Source organism: Saimiri boliviensis, chromosome 7 (assembly GCF_048565385.1).
Source record: "Saimiri boliviensis isolate mSaiBol1 chromosome 7, mSaiBol1.pri, whole genome shotgun sequence".
NCBI lineage: Eukaryota > Metazoa > Chordata > Mammalia > Primates > Cebidae > Saimiri > Saimiri boliviensis.
Window position 1 is genome coordinate 100,532,957 of NC_133455.1, and position 16,563 is coordinate 100,549,519.

The 16,563-nt window shown below is 47.8% G+C and overlaps 1 protein-coding gene across 1 annotated transcript in view; it reads right to left on the minus strand.

Moving 5' to 3' along the window:
- Positions 1-16,563, minus strand: part of A2ML1 (alpha-2-macroglobulin like 1) — a 58,503-nt gene that overhangs the window by 22,125 nt on the left and 19,815 nt on the right. The window contains exons 12-22 of the mRNA XM_039471995.2: positions 15,371-15,598; positions 12,588-12,648; positions 11,890-12,035; positions 9,749-9,898; positions 7,643-7,837; positions 6,456-6,549; positions 5,655-5,775; positions 3,483-3,711; positions 3,155-3,281; positions 1,246-1,367; positions 356-407 (exon numbers count right to left, since the gene is read on the minus strand). Of these exons, the coding sequence (XP_039327929.2) occupies positions 356-407; positions 1,246-1,367; positions 3,155-3,281; positions 3,483-3,711; positions 5,655-5,775; positions 6,456-6,549; positions 7,643-7,837; positions 9,749-9,898; positions 11,890-12,035; positions 12,588-12,648; positions 15,371-15,598 (1,525 nt within the window). The remainder of the gene's footprint in view (positions 1-355; positions 408-1,245; positions 1,368-3,154; positions 3,282-3,482; positions 3,712-5,654; positions 5,776-6,455; positions 6,550-7,642; positions 7,838-9,748; positions 9,899-11,889; positions 12,036-12,587; positions 12,649-15,370; positions 15,599-16,563) is intronic.

Here is a 16,563-nt window from a genome sequence, read left to right on the forward strand (position 1 = left end):
AGAGTCGCTTGAACCCAGGAGGTAGAGTTTGCAGTGAGCTGAGATCATGCCACCGTACTCCAGCCTGGGCAACAGAGCAACACTCCATCTCAATAATAAAATAAAATAAAATACAAAAATTAGCTGGGTGTGGTGGCGTGTACCTGTAGTTCTAGCTACTTAGGACGCTGAGGCAGGAGAATCACTTGAACCTTGAACCCGGGAGATGGAGGTTGTAATGAGCTGAGATCGCGCCACTGCATTCCAGCCTGGGCGACACAGCAAGACTCCGTCTCAAAAACAAACAAACAAACAAACAAAAAACTCCTGCCCTCAAGGGAATTCTTACCACCAGTCCTGCTCTGAGTCTACCTACCTTTTGGGCACAGCTGAGAGCTGTGTGTCTTCTCCACCAGGACTCCCTCAGGCTGGCACGAAGAGAGACACAGACAGGTTAAAAACAATGAAGATGAACAGCAGGCAGGACGACACTAAAGGAGTGGGAAGGGAGGCCTCTGGATGTGCCACAGGGCGTCCCTCAGAACTGCAGAGAAGAGCTGCTGGCTAAAGCTCTGAAGAACTCTGTGTTAACCCCAGGATGGGCCCTTTCTGTAAAGTTCTGTCTGGGCTAGCGCTAAAGACACATTTAGGCAACTTTTTTTTTTTCTTTTTTTTGAGACGGAGTTTGGCTCTTGTTACCCAGGCTGGAGTGCAATGGCACGATCTCGGCTCACCGCAACCTCCGCCTCCTGGGTTCAGGCAATTCTCCTGCCTCAGCCTCCTGAGTAGCCGGGATTACAGGCACCTGCCACCATGCCCAGCTAATTTTTGTATTTTTAGCAGAGATGGGGTTTCACCATGTTGACCAGGATGGTCTCGATCTCTTGACCTCGTGATCCACCCGCCTCGGCCTCCCAAAGTGCTGGGATTACAGGCGTGAGCCACCACGCCTGGCCTATTTAGGCAACTTTTAAGAGGCAAGATTGACAATGGCCTTTGGGACAAAAATAGCAGTTATTGATGAAGACAGACATTTTAATTAGGGAAGCTAACGTTCACTGAGTGTCTACGATGTGCCGGGTTTCAGCTGCTTTCCCAGGCCATGGGTGTGGGTTAGGCAAATGTTCGAGGGGCCAGGGAAGGAGAAAGTTGAAGCTGCCGGTTTGGACTGGAGTATGGTTGCTGTGAGAGACTAAAACTCACAGCAAGACGAGATGCTGAGCACCCCTCGGTTGCTTGCTGTCTCTACCGCTGAAGAAAACTCACTTTGACGAGAACTGGCTTGATGAGCTTGTCACTCTGGCCCTTTCGGGGAACAAACCCCTTCTGGCCGCCACAGGGTTCATTGCTGTCCAGAATCTTAGTACTAATAGTAAAATTAACGTGACCTGAGAGAAAAAAGAGAAGAGAAGGCATTAGCCCTATTGCCAGAGGTACCAGTGAGGTCCATTCCCGTTTGAATCAGCACTTCTGAAACTTTACTGGGGATCTCACTACAGTGCAAATTCTGCTGCCACAGACCTGGGGTGAGGCCTGTATTCTGCATTTCTAACGAACTCCCAGGTGATGCCAGAGATGCTAGTCCAGTGTGGTGGGTAACCTCTAAGGGCCCCCAGAGATCCCTACACCCTGATAGTTACATCCCATTGAGTGTGGGCTGGATTAAGTGTGTTCTGTTAAAGAGAACAGGGCAAAAGTACTGAGGTGTTCCTTCCGAGATTAGGTTACAAAAAAGACTGCAGCTTCCATCTTGGGTGTACCCTTTTTCTTAAATTGCCTGCTCTGTGGAAGACAGCTGTCGGGTGTTGAGGAAGCCCAGCAGAGAGATTCATGTGATGAGATACTGAGTGAGGCCCCTAGCCAACAGCTGAGGCCAAGAACTAGGTCCTTCCCTCTAGCAGCCTGTGAGGATCAGAGACTTTGGGATGAGCTTGAACGTCAGTCCTCTCCTAGTCCAGTCTTCAGATGAAACCATGGCCCTGACTGACAGATTGATAGCAACCTCATGAGATACCTTCAGCCAGCTAAGCTGCACCCAGACTACTGACCCATAGAATCTGTGCGATAATAAATGTTTGCTCTTTTAAAACATTAAGTTTTATGATAATTTGTCAAGCAGCACAGATAACTTATTCATCTGAAGATCAAACTTTTGAGTTGCAAGGATTTAATCTATGAGTGACTGATGTACCATAGAGTTAGGGTGAGGATTAAATGTGTTAAAGGTGCAGTGACTCTTGCTTGTAATCCAAATACTTCGGGAGGGTGAGGCAGGAGAATCACTTGAACCCAGGGGTTTGAGAGCAGCCAGGGCAACATAGCAAGACCCCTTCTCTGTCAAATGAATTAGCCAGGCATGGTGGTGGGGTGAGCCTATAGTCCCAGCTATTCTGGAAGCTGAGGTGAGAGAATCGCTTGAGCCTGGGAGGTTGAGTCCACAGTGAGTCATGACCCCTAGACCACATTCCAGCCTCGGTGACAGAATAAGATCCCGTCTCTAAAAAATGAAAGACCATGCATCATGGCTCATGCCTATAATCTCAACATTTTGGGAGGCCGAGGCAGGCATATCGCTTGAGATCAGGAGTTCAAGACCATCCTGGCCAACATGGCGAAACCCTATCTCTACTAAAAATACAGAAATTAAGCAGATGTGGTGGCACGTGACTGTAATCCCAGCTACTCGGGAGGCTGAGGCAGGAGAATTGCTTGAACCCAGGAGGTGGAGGTTGCAGTAAGCCAACATCGAGCCACTGCACTCCATCCTGGGCAACAGAGAGAGACGTCCTCTCAAAAATAAACAAATAAATATTACTTAATTAATCAATTCAGTGAGTTAAGATATGTAAAGCAGTGAGACTAGGGCCTGGCCCAGGAGCTGTTCTATTAGGTCCTTGATTCGTTACATGACCATGGCTCCCTTGTCCTGCTGTAAATAATAAAATCTCTCCCTTTCACACTCGAAATATTCCAGTTTGAATACATTTGTTCGGTCACCTATCAAAGACTATTTGCGTATTGACTTATAACAGCCTTAGGAGGGAGAAAAATAGAGGTAAATTAAATGAAGAGGGAGGAGGAATAAAGCAGATGTGGCGGAGGAAATGATTGAGTTCTCAGTCACTGGGCTTCTGCTGCAGGCGTCCCTCGCCCGCTGCCGGCCTCCCTCTCTTACCCAATTTGACAGCCGTGATGTTCCAGTGATAGGTTTTTGCTTCATTAGCACAGAGACAACTGGAAGTCTGAGAATCTGCCCATGATTCTAGCTGGTACTCATGTGATTTAGCCAAGTCAGTCTGAACCTGAGGAGGATGTTTAAGAGACAAAAGGTTCAAACAAAGGAGGTGGAACACAGAAGCCCAGGGAAACCTGGGGGCCAAGACACAGACAGATGTCTCGTCTCTTTCCCAGGGAAAATTGGGATGCCTCCAATTTAGAGACACACTTATGGGGGAGGTGCGATTCCAGGGCCGACACCTGATTCCTGCATCCCCGGCTCTCACCCTGATGCAGTCCTTTAGGTAATTGAAGACGGTGGCCGTAAGGCGAAAGGATTCCCCACGGACTACTGAGTAGGGGAGAGTCAGGTCAACAAAGAACGGCTTGAAAGCAGTTAGTCCAATAGTGGGTGAAAGCCCGAAGCCTCTTGACTGAGAAGTGCAGAAACTCATCGCCTTCCACTCAGTGATGGTGTCAGGAACTGTGACATGGACCGCCTCCTTCCCGGAGTTACTGTGAGAACACGAGGACCCACGTGAGGCAGAGGCAGCGTGGTGCAAGGAGAACATTTGTGAATTAAGCCCCAAATTCGGTGGGGTGTGCTGGCTCATGCTTGTAATCCCAGCTCTTCGAGAGGCTGAGGTGAGCAGATCGCTTGAGCCCAGCAGTTCGAGGCCAGCCCAGGAAACATAACGAGATCCTATTTCTACCAAAAATTTAAAAATTAACCAGGTGTGGTGGTGCATACCCTGTAGTCCCAGCTACTTAGGAGGCTGAGGCGGGAGGATAGCTTGAGCCTAGGAGTTTGAGGCCGCAGTGAGCTATGACTGCACCACTGTACTCCAGCCTGGGTAACAGAGCAAGACCCTGTCCAAAAAAAAAAAAGTTGCCGCCGGGTGCAGTGGCTCACGCCTGTAATCCAAGCACTTAGGAGGCCAAGGCGGGTGGATCACCTGAGGTTGGGAGTTCAAGACCAGCTTGACCAACATGGTGAAACCCCCGTCTTAAAAAAAAAAAAAAGTTGCAAATTCATCTGCAGAAGTAAAATTGTTATTGTTGTTGTGTGGGGAGAGGTAAAGAGGCAACTGAACATGTGGGTGTCAGTGTGAATCCTCCCACCGGAGGTTGCACTCATACGGACGAGGGGGACTGCATGGGGAGTCATCGCTGTGCAATCGCATGTGACCAAGAGGCTGGTGTTCTCTGGGTCCGTGAGGATGCGTGTTCTCAGGGCTTGTCAAAATAAACATGCAAGCAGTGGGCAAAAACTGATGTCAATATGTACCTTTAAATGGGTATGGATTCACAGTGAGAACGCAGGGCCTGCACAGTGTGAGTGTGAGATTGTGTGTATTTGTTTTGAGTAGTTGTATATGAATGTATAAGAATTCAGGTGATCTGAGTGCAGTGGCTCACACCTGTAACTCCAACACTTTGGGAGGCTAAGGCGGGTGGATCACTTGAGGCCAGAGTTCAAGACCAGCCTGGCCAAAATGGCAAAACCCTGTCTCTACTAAACATTAACCAGGTGTGGTGGCAGGCACCTATAGTCCCAGCTACTTGGTACTTGGGAGGTTGAGGTACAAGAATTGCTTGAACCTAGGAGGCTGAAGCCAGCAGTGAGCCAAAATTGTGCCACTGCACTCCAGCCTGGGTGACAGAACAAGCCTCCGTCTCAAAAAAAAAAAAAAAAAAAAGAATTCAGGGAAATAAATAAATTCCCATACCCCATCAAACTTTCTTTGCTTAAGACTTAGATCCATTAGGAATGCATCTGATTGTGAGTTTCCTTTTTTTTTTCTTTTTTTTTTTTGAGACAGAGTCTCACTCCGTCACCCAGGCTGGGGTGCAGCTGTGCAACCTTGGCTCACTGCAACCTTCCGCCGCCCAGGTTTAAGTAATTCTCCTGCTTCAGCCACCTGAGTAGCACGGATTACAGGCATGAGCCACCATGACTGGCTAATTTTTGTATTTTTAGTAGAGGTGGGTTTTGCCATGTTTGTCAGGCTGGTCTCGAACTCCTGACCTTGTGATCCGCCTACCTTGGCCTCCCAAAGTGCTGGGATTACAGGCATGAGCCACTGTGCCCAGCCTAATTCTGAGTTTTCTACAGGCTCTACATGGTAGAATCTGACTGCATTTTTTTCTTTTTCTGAGACAGGGTTTTGCTCTGTCAGTCACCCAGGCAGGAATGCAGTGATGTGATCTTGGTTCACTGCAGCCTCCACCTCCCAGATTCAAGTAATTCTTCCACCTCAGCCTCCCAAGTAGGGCATGACTATCACCTAGCTAATTTTTAAAATTTATTTTGTAGAGCCAGAAGCTCATTATGTTGTCTAGGCTGGTCTTGAACTCCTGGCCTCAAGTGATCCTCCCTCTTCGGCTTCCCAAAGTGCCGGGATTACAGGTGGGAGCCATGCCCTGGCCCTTCACTGTACTTTTGAGTCATCACTTACCCAATAGGAAACAAATCCCAGAGCCAGGTCTCCGGGAAATACTGGCGGACCTGAGAGTCCTCTGCTCCATGTGAAGATGATAACTCGAAAGCCTGTGGATTATCACCATCTCCTGAAAACACTGAGAATATGAAAACTTTAGAAAACAGAAGACTTCTGTTGTGATATAAATTGGGATGGAGGGATCACTAGAAATAAATTTAGAGAGGGGGCCGGGCGCGGTGGCTCATGCCTGTAATTCCGGCACTTTGGGAGGCCGAGGTGGGTGGATCACGAGGTCAAGAGATCGAGACCATCCAGGCCAACATGGTGAAACCCCGTCTCTACTAAAAATACAAAAATTAGCCAGGTGTGGTGACACGCGCCTGTGGTCCCAGCTACTTGGGAGGCGGAGGCGGAAGAATCACTTGAACCCAGGAGGCGGAGGTTGCAGTGAGCCGAGATTGCGCCCCTGCACTCCAACCTGGTGACAGAGCAAGATTCTATCTTATAAAAAAGAAAGAAAGAAATTTAGAGGGAAGCAGAGAACATTCAGTCAGAGGCAAGGAGGAAAGACTGAAGAGAAACTAACTAGTCACAAAGGCCATCGAGGGAAGTGGTAGTCAAGGAGGTTTGGCCGGGGAATGGATACATAATCTTCAGGCTTCAAAAGCTCTCCCCAGAGACAGAACCCTTGAGAAACTTCCTGCATCTGTGACTCACAACCCATTAGCATCCTCAGGCTAGAGGCAAAGAGGAAATGTGCAGAGTTCCAGGACTGTTAACATCTCGGAGAATCCACAGACCACAGAGGTGGCTTACCTTTGGCCATGGGAGTGCCGTAATTTGGAGATGGGTGACTGCAATCTACTGGCTTCTTGATTTTGGCATTGGACAGTATTTTAAGGCCCACATCCTGATAGAGACCAGAGAAGGAAGTGTTAAGGTGGTCCGTTCCCCAAATACAAGGGCTACTGCCTAGGAATTCCACCATCAAAGAGTTGAAACAAAACATTCTTTCTTAATGAATGGTGAAACTGGGTGTTCTTACCCAAAACTCAGCCACTGAGGCTGGCTGGCTTCTGTTCCAGCTAGCATGAAAGGCTTTCAGTTACACTTATTTCATCATTACATATATTTAATGCTTCTCTAAATATTTTTCACTGTGTCCTTATTATTTTACTTATACTCTGAACATGCTCAGGGTAGGGACCATATCCGCCTGTTCAATTCAACAAAAATCCAATGAGCATTACGAGGGATCAGGCTTTAAAGAGAATAGAAAGATGAACAAGTCCTACTTCCTGCCCTCAGGGACCTCCTAGTCGGACTTGGAATGTAGAATCCCAAATCCTGCTCACAGAATAGGGGCAAATTATTTTTTATCATAATGATAAGAGACCTCTGGCCTACCTTCCCTAATTTTCCCTCCTGACCTCATGGAAATCAGTGTCTGGGAACAAGAAAAAGAGGAAGACTCGGCCGGGCGCGGTGGCTCACGCCTGTAATCCCAACACTTTGGGAGTCCAAGGAGGGTGGATCACGAGGTCAAGAGATTGAGACCATCCTGGTCAACATGGTGAAACCCCGTCTCTACTAAAAATACAAAAAATTTAGCTGGGCATGGTGGCGCACGCCTGTAATCCCAGCTACTCAGGAGGCTGAGGCAGGAGAATTGCCTGAACCCAGGAGGCGGAGGTTGCGGTGAGCCGAGATCGCGCCATTGCACTCCAGCCTGGGTAACAAGAGCGAAACTCCGTCTCAAAAAAAAAAAGAAGAAGAAAAAGAGGAAGACGTACTCTCTCACAGTGGTTCTCAACACAATTGGACATCTTCAAGCATCAAGCATCAGGACCAACAGAAGCCACCTTACACATCAGAAGCTTCTTTGAAGATTTTGTTCCCATCAGTGCCCATGTGAGTCTCTTCGCTTTCTTAGATATGAATTTTCCTTTGCCCCTTCCCACCACCATCTTTTCCATAAGAACAAAATGGGTAAGAAGACCTACCTGGAAAAAGCTGAAAAGGTCTGTGCCTCCTGAGAACCAGGGTCTCCAGATAGCGGAACGCTTGCTCGAATGCCATTGGGGCACTGGGTCAACAAGGGGCTGAGGAAAGTCCCACGGGCCAGATGCTGGACACGTATCGTACTCAGCCACTTGATAGGGGTAGTGACCATACCAGAATGGAAACATCCCGTAGACCTGAGGTAAGAGAGGGAAAGGAAATAAAGCGTTGACATAGTGATGTCAGTTGAGAAACGTCTCTCGGATTCTGGTGCTCAGTTCACTCCTCCTGCATTATTTCTCCTCATTACTCTAGAATTGTTATATTTATTCTGTCATAATTACATTTCTTCTTTTCTTTCCTTTTTTCTTTTTTTTTTTTTTTTGAGATGGAGTCTTGCCCTTTGACTCAGGCTAGAGTGTAGTGGCACGATCTCAGCTCACTACAACCTCCGCCTCTGGGATTCAAGTAATTCTCCTGCCTCAGCCTCCTGAGTAGCTGGGATTACAGGTGCCTGCCACCATGCTCAGATAATTTTTGTATTTCTAGTAGAGACGGGGTTTAACCATCTTGGCCAGGCTGGTCTCAAACTCCTGACCTCGTGATCCACCTGCCTCGGCCTCCGAAAGTGCTGCGATTACCTTTCTTTCTTTCTTTTTTTTTTTTTTTTTTTTTTCTGAGACGGAGTTTCGCTCTTGTTACCCAGGCTGGAATGCAATGGCACGATCTCGGCTCACCGCAACCTCCACCTCCTGGGTTCAGGCAATTCTCCTGCCTCAGCCTCCCGAGTAGCTGGGATTATAGGCACGCACCACCATGCCCAGCTAATTTTTTGTATTTTTAGTAGAGACAGGGTTTCACCATGTTGACCAGGTTGGTCTCGATCTCTCGACCTTGTGATCCACCCGCCTCGGCCTCCCAAAGTGCTGGGATTACAGGCTTGAGCCACCGCGCCCGGCCTCTTTCTTTCTAAAACTCTAAACTCTCTCTCACCTATCTCTTTTCTTTTCTTTTTGTTTAAGACGGAGTCTTGTTCTGTCACCCAGGCTGGAGTACAGTGACACAATCTAGGTTCACTACAACCTCCACCTCCAGGGTTCAAGGAATTCTCCTGCCTCAGCCTCCCAAGTACCACCATGCCTGCCTAACTTTTGTATTTTCAGTAGAGACAGGGTTTCACCATGTTGGCCGGGCTGGTCTTGAACTCCTGACCTCAGGTGATCCGCCTGCATCGGCCTCCCAAAGTTCTGGGATTACAGGCTCATTCTCTTTTCTTACCTCTGCTTTCATACTAACCATGCCCTTCTCTCATCCTTCCAACTTCATTTCTTTCTTTCTTTCTTTTTTTTTTTTTTTTTGAGACAGAGTTTCGCTCTTGTTACCCAGGCTCGAGTGCAATGGCGCGATCTCGGCTCACCGCAACCTCCGCCTCCTGGGTTCAGGCAATTCTCCTGCCTCAGCCTCCCGAGTAGCTGGGATTACAGGCACGCGCCACCATGCCCAGCTAATTTTTTGTATTTTTAGTAGAGACAGGGTTTCACCATGTTGACCAGGATGGTCTCGATCTCTTGACCTCGTGATCCACCCGCCTCGGCCCCCCAAAGTGCTGGGATTACAGGCTTGAGCCACCGCGCCCGGCCCCAACTTCATTTCTACACCAGCCTTTTACCACCTTATGGCAGTGCATTATTTATTTCCTAAGACTTTCTCTCCACTGCCTGAAACCTACCTTGTGTTTTGTTTTTGTTTTTTTTTTTTGAGACGGAGTTTCACTCTTGTCACCCAGGCTGGAGTGCAATGGCACGATCTCGGCTCACCGCAACCTCTGCTTCCTGGGTTCAGGCAATTCTCCTGCCTCAGCCTCCTGAGTAGCTGGGATTACAGGCACGTGCCACCATGCCCAGCTAATGTTTTGTATTTGTAGTAAAGACGGGGTTTCACCATGTTGACCAGGATGGCCTCGATCTCTTGACCTTGTGATCCACCCACCTCGGCCTCCCAAAGTGCTGGGATTACAGGCGTGAGCCACCGCGCCCGGCCGAAACCTACCTCTTAATTGTCTTCTCCATCGACTCCCTCTTCCCACTCCGTCGCAGACTGTTACTCACAGAGCGGTTGCTCAGCTCTCTCTCTGGCCTAAGCAGTAGGACGCTCTCATCCACCGCCCGGAGTGCACACAGGGATCCGGGAGCTGCCTGCAGCTGCAGCTCCACTTCTGCTCCCGGAAGCTGCTGGGAGGGGGAGAAGCCGAGGGAAACCTGGGGACGGGAAACGTATGAGTTCGGGATCAGGTCAGCCTGGAAAGGAGGGGAAGCAACGTGATTTGGGTCATCAGCAAATATGCCCCAGCTATGACATCCAGCCCCTTCTTTCACTTTTGCGCTTCTCTGTCTTTGTAAAGTCTAGCTCTTTAGGACTTGTATGTCATGATAGAGTTGGGAAACGTGAGCAGTAGAAGGATAGAGAAAGTTTAGAAGACAAAAGTAGAAAGAGAACATGTGGAATAGCTATATAGAACGTGTGGCTTCCCAGTATCTCTCTTCATTTTTAAAATAGAGACCAGGGTCACACCTGTAATCCCAGCACTTTGGGAGGCCGAGGCAGGTGGATCACCTGAGGTCAGGAGTTCAAGACCAGCCTGGCCAACACGGTGAAACCCTGATTCTACCGAAAATCCAAAACAAAACAAAAAAACAAAGTAGCCAGGCATGGTGGTGCATGCCTGTAATCCCAGCTACTTGGGAGACTGAGGCAAGAGAATTGCTTGAACCTGGGAGGTGGAGGTTGCGGTGAGCTGAGATCGCACCATTGCACTCCAGCCTGGGCAACAAGAGCAAAACTCCATCTCAAAAAAAAAAAAAAAAAAAGACAAAAACAAAACAAACAAACAATAGAGACAGGGTCTCGCTCTGCAGTCTTGAACTCCAGGGCTCAAGCGATACTCCTGTTTCAGCCTTCCTATTAGCTGGGACTACAGGTGTGTATCACCACACCCCGATAATTTGTTGTTGTTTGAAACAGAGTCTCACTCTGTCACTCAGGCTGGAGTGTAATGGCACAATCTTCGCTCACTGCAACCACCATTTCCCGGGTTCAAGCAATTCTCCTGCCTCAGCCTCCCAAGTAGCTGGTATTGCAGGCACCGGCCACCATGCCCAGCTAATTTTTATACTTTTAGTAGAAACGGGGTTTCACCACATTGGCCAGGCTGGTCTTGAACTCCTGACCTTAGGTGATCCATCTACCATGGCCTCTCAAAGTGCTGCACACCCAGCTAATTTTTAAATTGTTTTGTACAGGCCGGGCGCGGTGGCTCAAGCCTGTAATCCCAGCACTTTGGGAGGCCGAGGCGGGTGGATCACGAGGTCGAGAGATCGAGACCATCTTGGTCAACATGGTGAAACCCTGTCTCTACTAAAAATACAAAAAACTAGCTGGGCGTGGTGGTGCGTGCCTGTAATCCCAGCTACTAAGGAGGCTGGGGCAGGAGAATTGCCTGAACCCAGGAGGCGGAGGTTTCGGTGAGCCAAGATCGCGCCATTGCACTCCAGCCTGGGTAACAAGAGCGAAACTCCGTCTCAAAATATATATATAAAAATAAATAAATAAATAAATTGTTTTGTACAAACAGGATCTTGCTATGTTGTCCAGGCTGGTCTTGAACTCCTGACTTAAATAAATCCTCCTGCCTTGGCCTCCACTGGGATTACAGGAGTGAGCCACTGTGCCCCAGCCAGCATGACTTTTTTTTTTTTTTTTTTTTGAGACGGAGGTTCACTCTTGTTACCTAGGCTGGAGTGCAGTGGCACGATCTTGGCTCACCGCAACCTCCGCCTCCCGGGTTCAGGCAATTCTCCAGCCTCAGCCTCCTGAGTAGCTGGGATTACAGGCGTGCGCCACCATGCCCAGCTAATGTTTTGTATTTTTAGTAGAGACGGGGTTTCACCATGTTGACCAGGATGGTCTCGATCTCTTGACCTTGTGATCCACCCTCCTCAGCCTCCCAAAGTGCTGGGATTACAGGCTTGAGCCACCGCGCCCGGCCAGCAGCATGACTTTTTAAAAGAAAAAGTAGGAGAGAGATGGATTTCAACATCAAACCCAAACACTAAACACGCATAAATCTAATACAATATCCAATGTCAACATTATCTTCTTTCCCTGACCTGTCTCGTCTCCAACCCCAGCACACACGAGATCTTTCTCTATGCCCAACTTTTGTCTTCACCCTTCTCTGCTACCATTTTACCTGATTGTCAAAGCACATCTCGACTGAGAACTGAAGTTTGTCAGCTACAACACCTCCACTGGGGAAAATGGCATAGATCACCAGGGAAGGATCAGGGGCTAGTCTGGAAGTGAAGGTCAGTGAGAGAGAGAAGGAGCCTTTCAGTCCTGAAAGAGAAGAGGAAATACACAAGGAAATTAGAATGCCCTTTCACCTACCAACAACATCTAACCATATGCACTTTTCATTGAGCCAGTGCAGGCATCATGGTGCAAGTTACTTCTCATTTTTCTCTTCCCCTGTGATGACTGTTAGTGTTCCATTCCCATTGCTTCTGTGTATAAGAATTGTTTTCTGGAAGGCCGGGCGTGGTGGCTCACGCCTGTAATCCCAGCACTTTGGGAGGCCGAGGCGGGTGGATCACGAAGTCAAGAGGTCGAGACCATCCTGGTCAACATGGTGAAACCCCGTCTCTACTAAAAATACAAAAAAATTAGCTGGGCATGGTGGCGCGTGCCTGTAATCCCAGCTACTCAGGAGGCTGAGGCAGGAGAATTGCCTGAACCCAGGAGGCGGAGGTTGCGGTGAGCCGAGATCGCGCCATTGCACTCCAGCCCGGGGAACAAGAGCGAAACTCCGTCTCAAAAAAAAAAAAAAAGAATTGTTTTCTGGAATTTAAAAATATCCTGTTCTCTTCCAGGTAAAGCATGTACACTCACCTTTCTTCTTAGGGTTCAGGTGTTTCTGCCCCTCCATCACCAAATTTCCTTTCCCTATTAACTAGAGAAGAAAAGAAAATAATCAACTACACAGAAGTTATGGTAATTTCACCTTGGACCAACTGCCGGAGCATCTCTGCATCGCTTCATGAGGAGAGGCTCCTTTCACAGTTCAGAGCCTGGGGCAAAACCTCACCCAGCATCCACCAGCTTGGCAAATGCAGGATGCTGCCAGTGGGTCTTGGTGGCCCTTCCTGCAGCTGGAAGTCTGGCTGAGAACCACGCAGGTGCATGGCAGGTGTCCGGCAGCCTAGAAATTGTTCCTCACGCCGGGCGCGCTGGCTCACGCCTGTAATCCCAGCACTTTGAGAGGCCGAGGCGGGTGGATCACGAGGTCAAGAGATCGAGACCATCCTGGTCAACATGGTGAAACCCTGTCTCTACTAAAAATACAAAAAATTAGCTGGGCATGGTGGCACGTGCCTGTAATGCCAGCTACTCAGGAGGCTGAGGCAGGAGAATTGCCTGAACCCAGGAAGCGGAGGTTGCGGTGAGCCAAGATCACGCCATTGCACTCCAGCCTGGGTAACAAGAGCGAAACTCCATCTCCAAAAAAAAAAAAAAAAAGAAAAGAAAAGAAAAGAAATTGTTCCTCACAATAGATTACTGTCTGCCATTTCTTGAAGATCTCCAAATTTTATTTCCTTATAATCTTTGTGATGTGAGATAAAGTCGGCTAAAATCTACCCTCACAGCTGTTTTTTAATTACCGCTCAATTTAAAATTGAGTGGAAATAATTTCATCCTAAACAATCCTGAGCCCTTCTGACACTGAACCCTCTAGAGGAGAAATCTTTTCTAACTCCCCCTTCCCGTCCACTCTCACTAGACACGGAACCCCATGATTTCGTCTGTAAGCAGGCCGTCCTCTCATGCCCCTGCAGGGCTCCACGGTGCGTTCCTCAGACACCCGCCTGGCATTAGCCACTCCACGTGGCTTGGCCTCAATTTCACTTTTCTTCTGCGTCTCCCCACACTTCGGTCCTGAAGACAGAGCCCACATTATCACTCGGGCTTGTTATTTCCCACCTATCTTTTCTCTTTCCATTGTATTAGGATTTTTTTTTTTTTTTTTCACTTAATGAAGACACTGAAACCACAGAAGCTACTGCAATGATCCAGAGCGGATAAAGTGTCTCGTAAACTGAGAGGCGGATAAGGGAACAAAGAGGCTTGGAGCCATCAAACCTGAGGCTTCCATTCTACTTCCTGACTGTCTCCGAGGTGATCAGGAAAGCAGCTTATCCTTAGACATTGGTTTCAGGTTACCAAGTGATGATTTTATTTCCCCAGTGAGGCTGCTATCAATGTGAATTTTAACCTCCTATCATCTATTTGATGATATTGACCAATGGAACACAGAATGAAGTGTACCCTGGTCGGGCGCCGTGGCTCACGCCTGTAATCCCAGTGCTTTGGGCGGCCGAGGTGGGCGGATCACCTGAGGTCAGGAGTTCAATATCAGCCTGACCAATATGGCAAAACTGCATCTCATCTAAATTAAGAAAAAAAAAAAGTATCCTGAGTTCCATGCCTTCCCTGACTCACTCTCTCCCTCCTAACCACTCACCTTTTTTTTTTTTTTTTTGGTCCTGACCAGCACTATTTTCTCAGTAAATTCCTCATTTTATTTTCCCACACAATTTTCCTGGATCCCTGCTCAGAACCTCCTTTTCCCCCCAGTGTTTTCCATCCCTTACACCTATACTGGGCCATGCAGTATTCCATAGCCACATGGGAATGAATATTGAATACTTGAAAAGTGCTCAGTCCAAACCGAGATATGCTTTAAGTGTAAAATACATACTGAGTTTCAAAGACTTAGTTGAAACAAGAATGTAAAATATCTATTAAAACTTTTTATATTGATTTCATGTCAAAACGTTAATATTTTGGTGGCCAGGGATGGTGGCTGATGCCTAAGCCCAGCACTTTGGGAGTCCGAGGCAGGTGGATCACCTGAGGTCAGGAGTTTGAGACCAGCCTGGCCCACATGGTGAAACCTCATCTCTATAAAAATACAAAAATTAGCCAGGTGTGGTGGGCACATGCCTGTAATCCCCAGCTACTCAGGAGGCTGAGGCAGGAGAATCACTTGAACTTGGGAGTTGGAGGTTGCAGTGAGCTGAGGTCGCGCCATTGCACTCCAGCCTGGGCAACAGAGCGAGACTTTGCCTCAAAAAATAATAATAGGCCGGGTGCGGTGGCTCACGCCTGTAATCCCAGCACTTTGGGAGGCCGAGGCGGGTGGATCACGAGGTCAAGAGATCGAGACCATCCTGGTCAACATGGTGAAACCCCGTCTCTACTAAAAATACAAAAAATAAGCTGGGCATGGTGGCGCGTGCCTGTAATCCCAGCTACTCAGGAGGCTGAGGCAGGAGAATTGCCTGAACCCAGGAGGCGGAGGTTGCGGTAAGCCGACATCGCGCCATTGCACTCCAGCCTGGGTAACAAGAGTGAAACTCCGTCTCAAAAAAATAATAATAATAATAATAATACATAAATAAATAAAATGTTAATATTTTGGATATAATGGGTTAAATGAAAAATATATTTTAAATTAATGTTAACTGTTCTTTTACTTTTTTAGTGTGGCTTTAAAATGGTTTTAATTAGATGTGCATCTGCATTCAGATAATCCAGGTACACGCTCTGGCCGACAACTCTTACTCTCTTTCCTTTCCAGCATACTTTTACCCATCCCGTTTTCCCTATCTCACATAGTAGGAGAAGCTGATCTCTTGGTCAGGGCTTGCATCAGCCGGGTCAATGTAATAATCCACCAGCACTTCCTGGGGCTGGCCACATTTCAAGGGGCCGCTTAGCCGGTGGATGCCAAGGAAGCTGCGGGTTGTGTTGTAGAAGGGTCGCAGGTACAGGTAGGCATTTTGGTAGTAACGTGGCACCTGTTCCGGATTATACACTAAGTCTTCCATTTGAAACTTTCCCTGAGAGTAAATGAGACAGAGAGAATTTTAGTGTGTACCCCAACCATAGGAACCCCACGGACTTGTTATGGTTTTCATATAGAGCGCTTTCTCTCTAATCTTCACTACCTGAGAATGGCATGTGGATATTTCACTAGACGTTCAACCAAGGATGGATGAAGAATCCATAAACGGAGCTAGTTTTGTGCAGCAATATTTTGGTACGTAGGAGAGTGAGAGAAGGGTTGAATTGTAATTACTAAGTGAGGGGAAATTGTGGGTGATGTATCTTCAGAGACATCTCTGGGCTAGATGAGCATGACTTAGATTATATAGAAATCAAAGATTATACTTCAGGGATAAGAAAACTAGACACAGAAGACATTAAGATTGAAAAATAATTATTTCTGGCCTGGCGCAGTGGCTTCTGCCTGTAATCAGCACTTTGGGAGGCCGAGGTGGGCGGATCACCTGAGGTCGGGAATTCAAGACCAGCCTGGCCAACATGGTGAAACCCTGTCTCTAATTAAAAAAAAAAAAATACAAAAATTAGCCAGGCATGGTGGTGTGTGCCTGTAATCCCAGCTACTCAGGAGACTGAGGCAAGAGAATCGCTTGAGCCTTGGAGGCGGAGGTTGCAGTGAGCCACGATTGTTTCACCATACTCCAGCCTGGGCAACAGGGCTAGACTCCATTTATATAATAATAATAATTAATAATAATAATAATATTTCTGAGTAACTGAGTGATGCCTAAAGAAATGGTAGAATTAGGCAGGGTGCGGTGGCTCAAGCCTGTAATCTCAGCACTTTGGGAGGCCGAGGCGGGTGGATCACGAGGTCAAGAGATTGAGACCATCCTGGTCAACATGGTGAAACCCCGTCTCTACTAAAAATACAAAAAATTAGCTGGGCATGGTGGCGTGTGCCTGTAATCCCAGCTACTCAGGAGGCTGAGGCAGGAGAATTGCCTGAACTCAGGAGGTG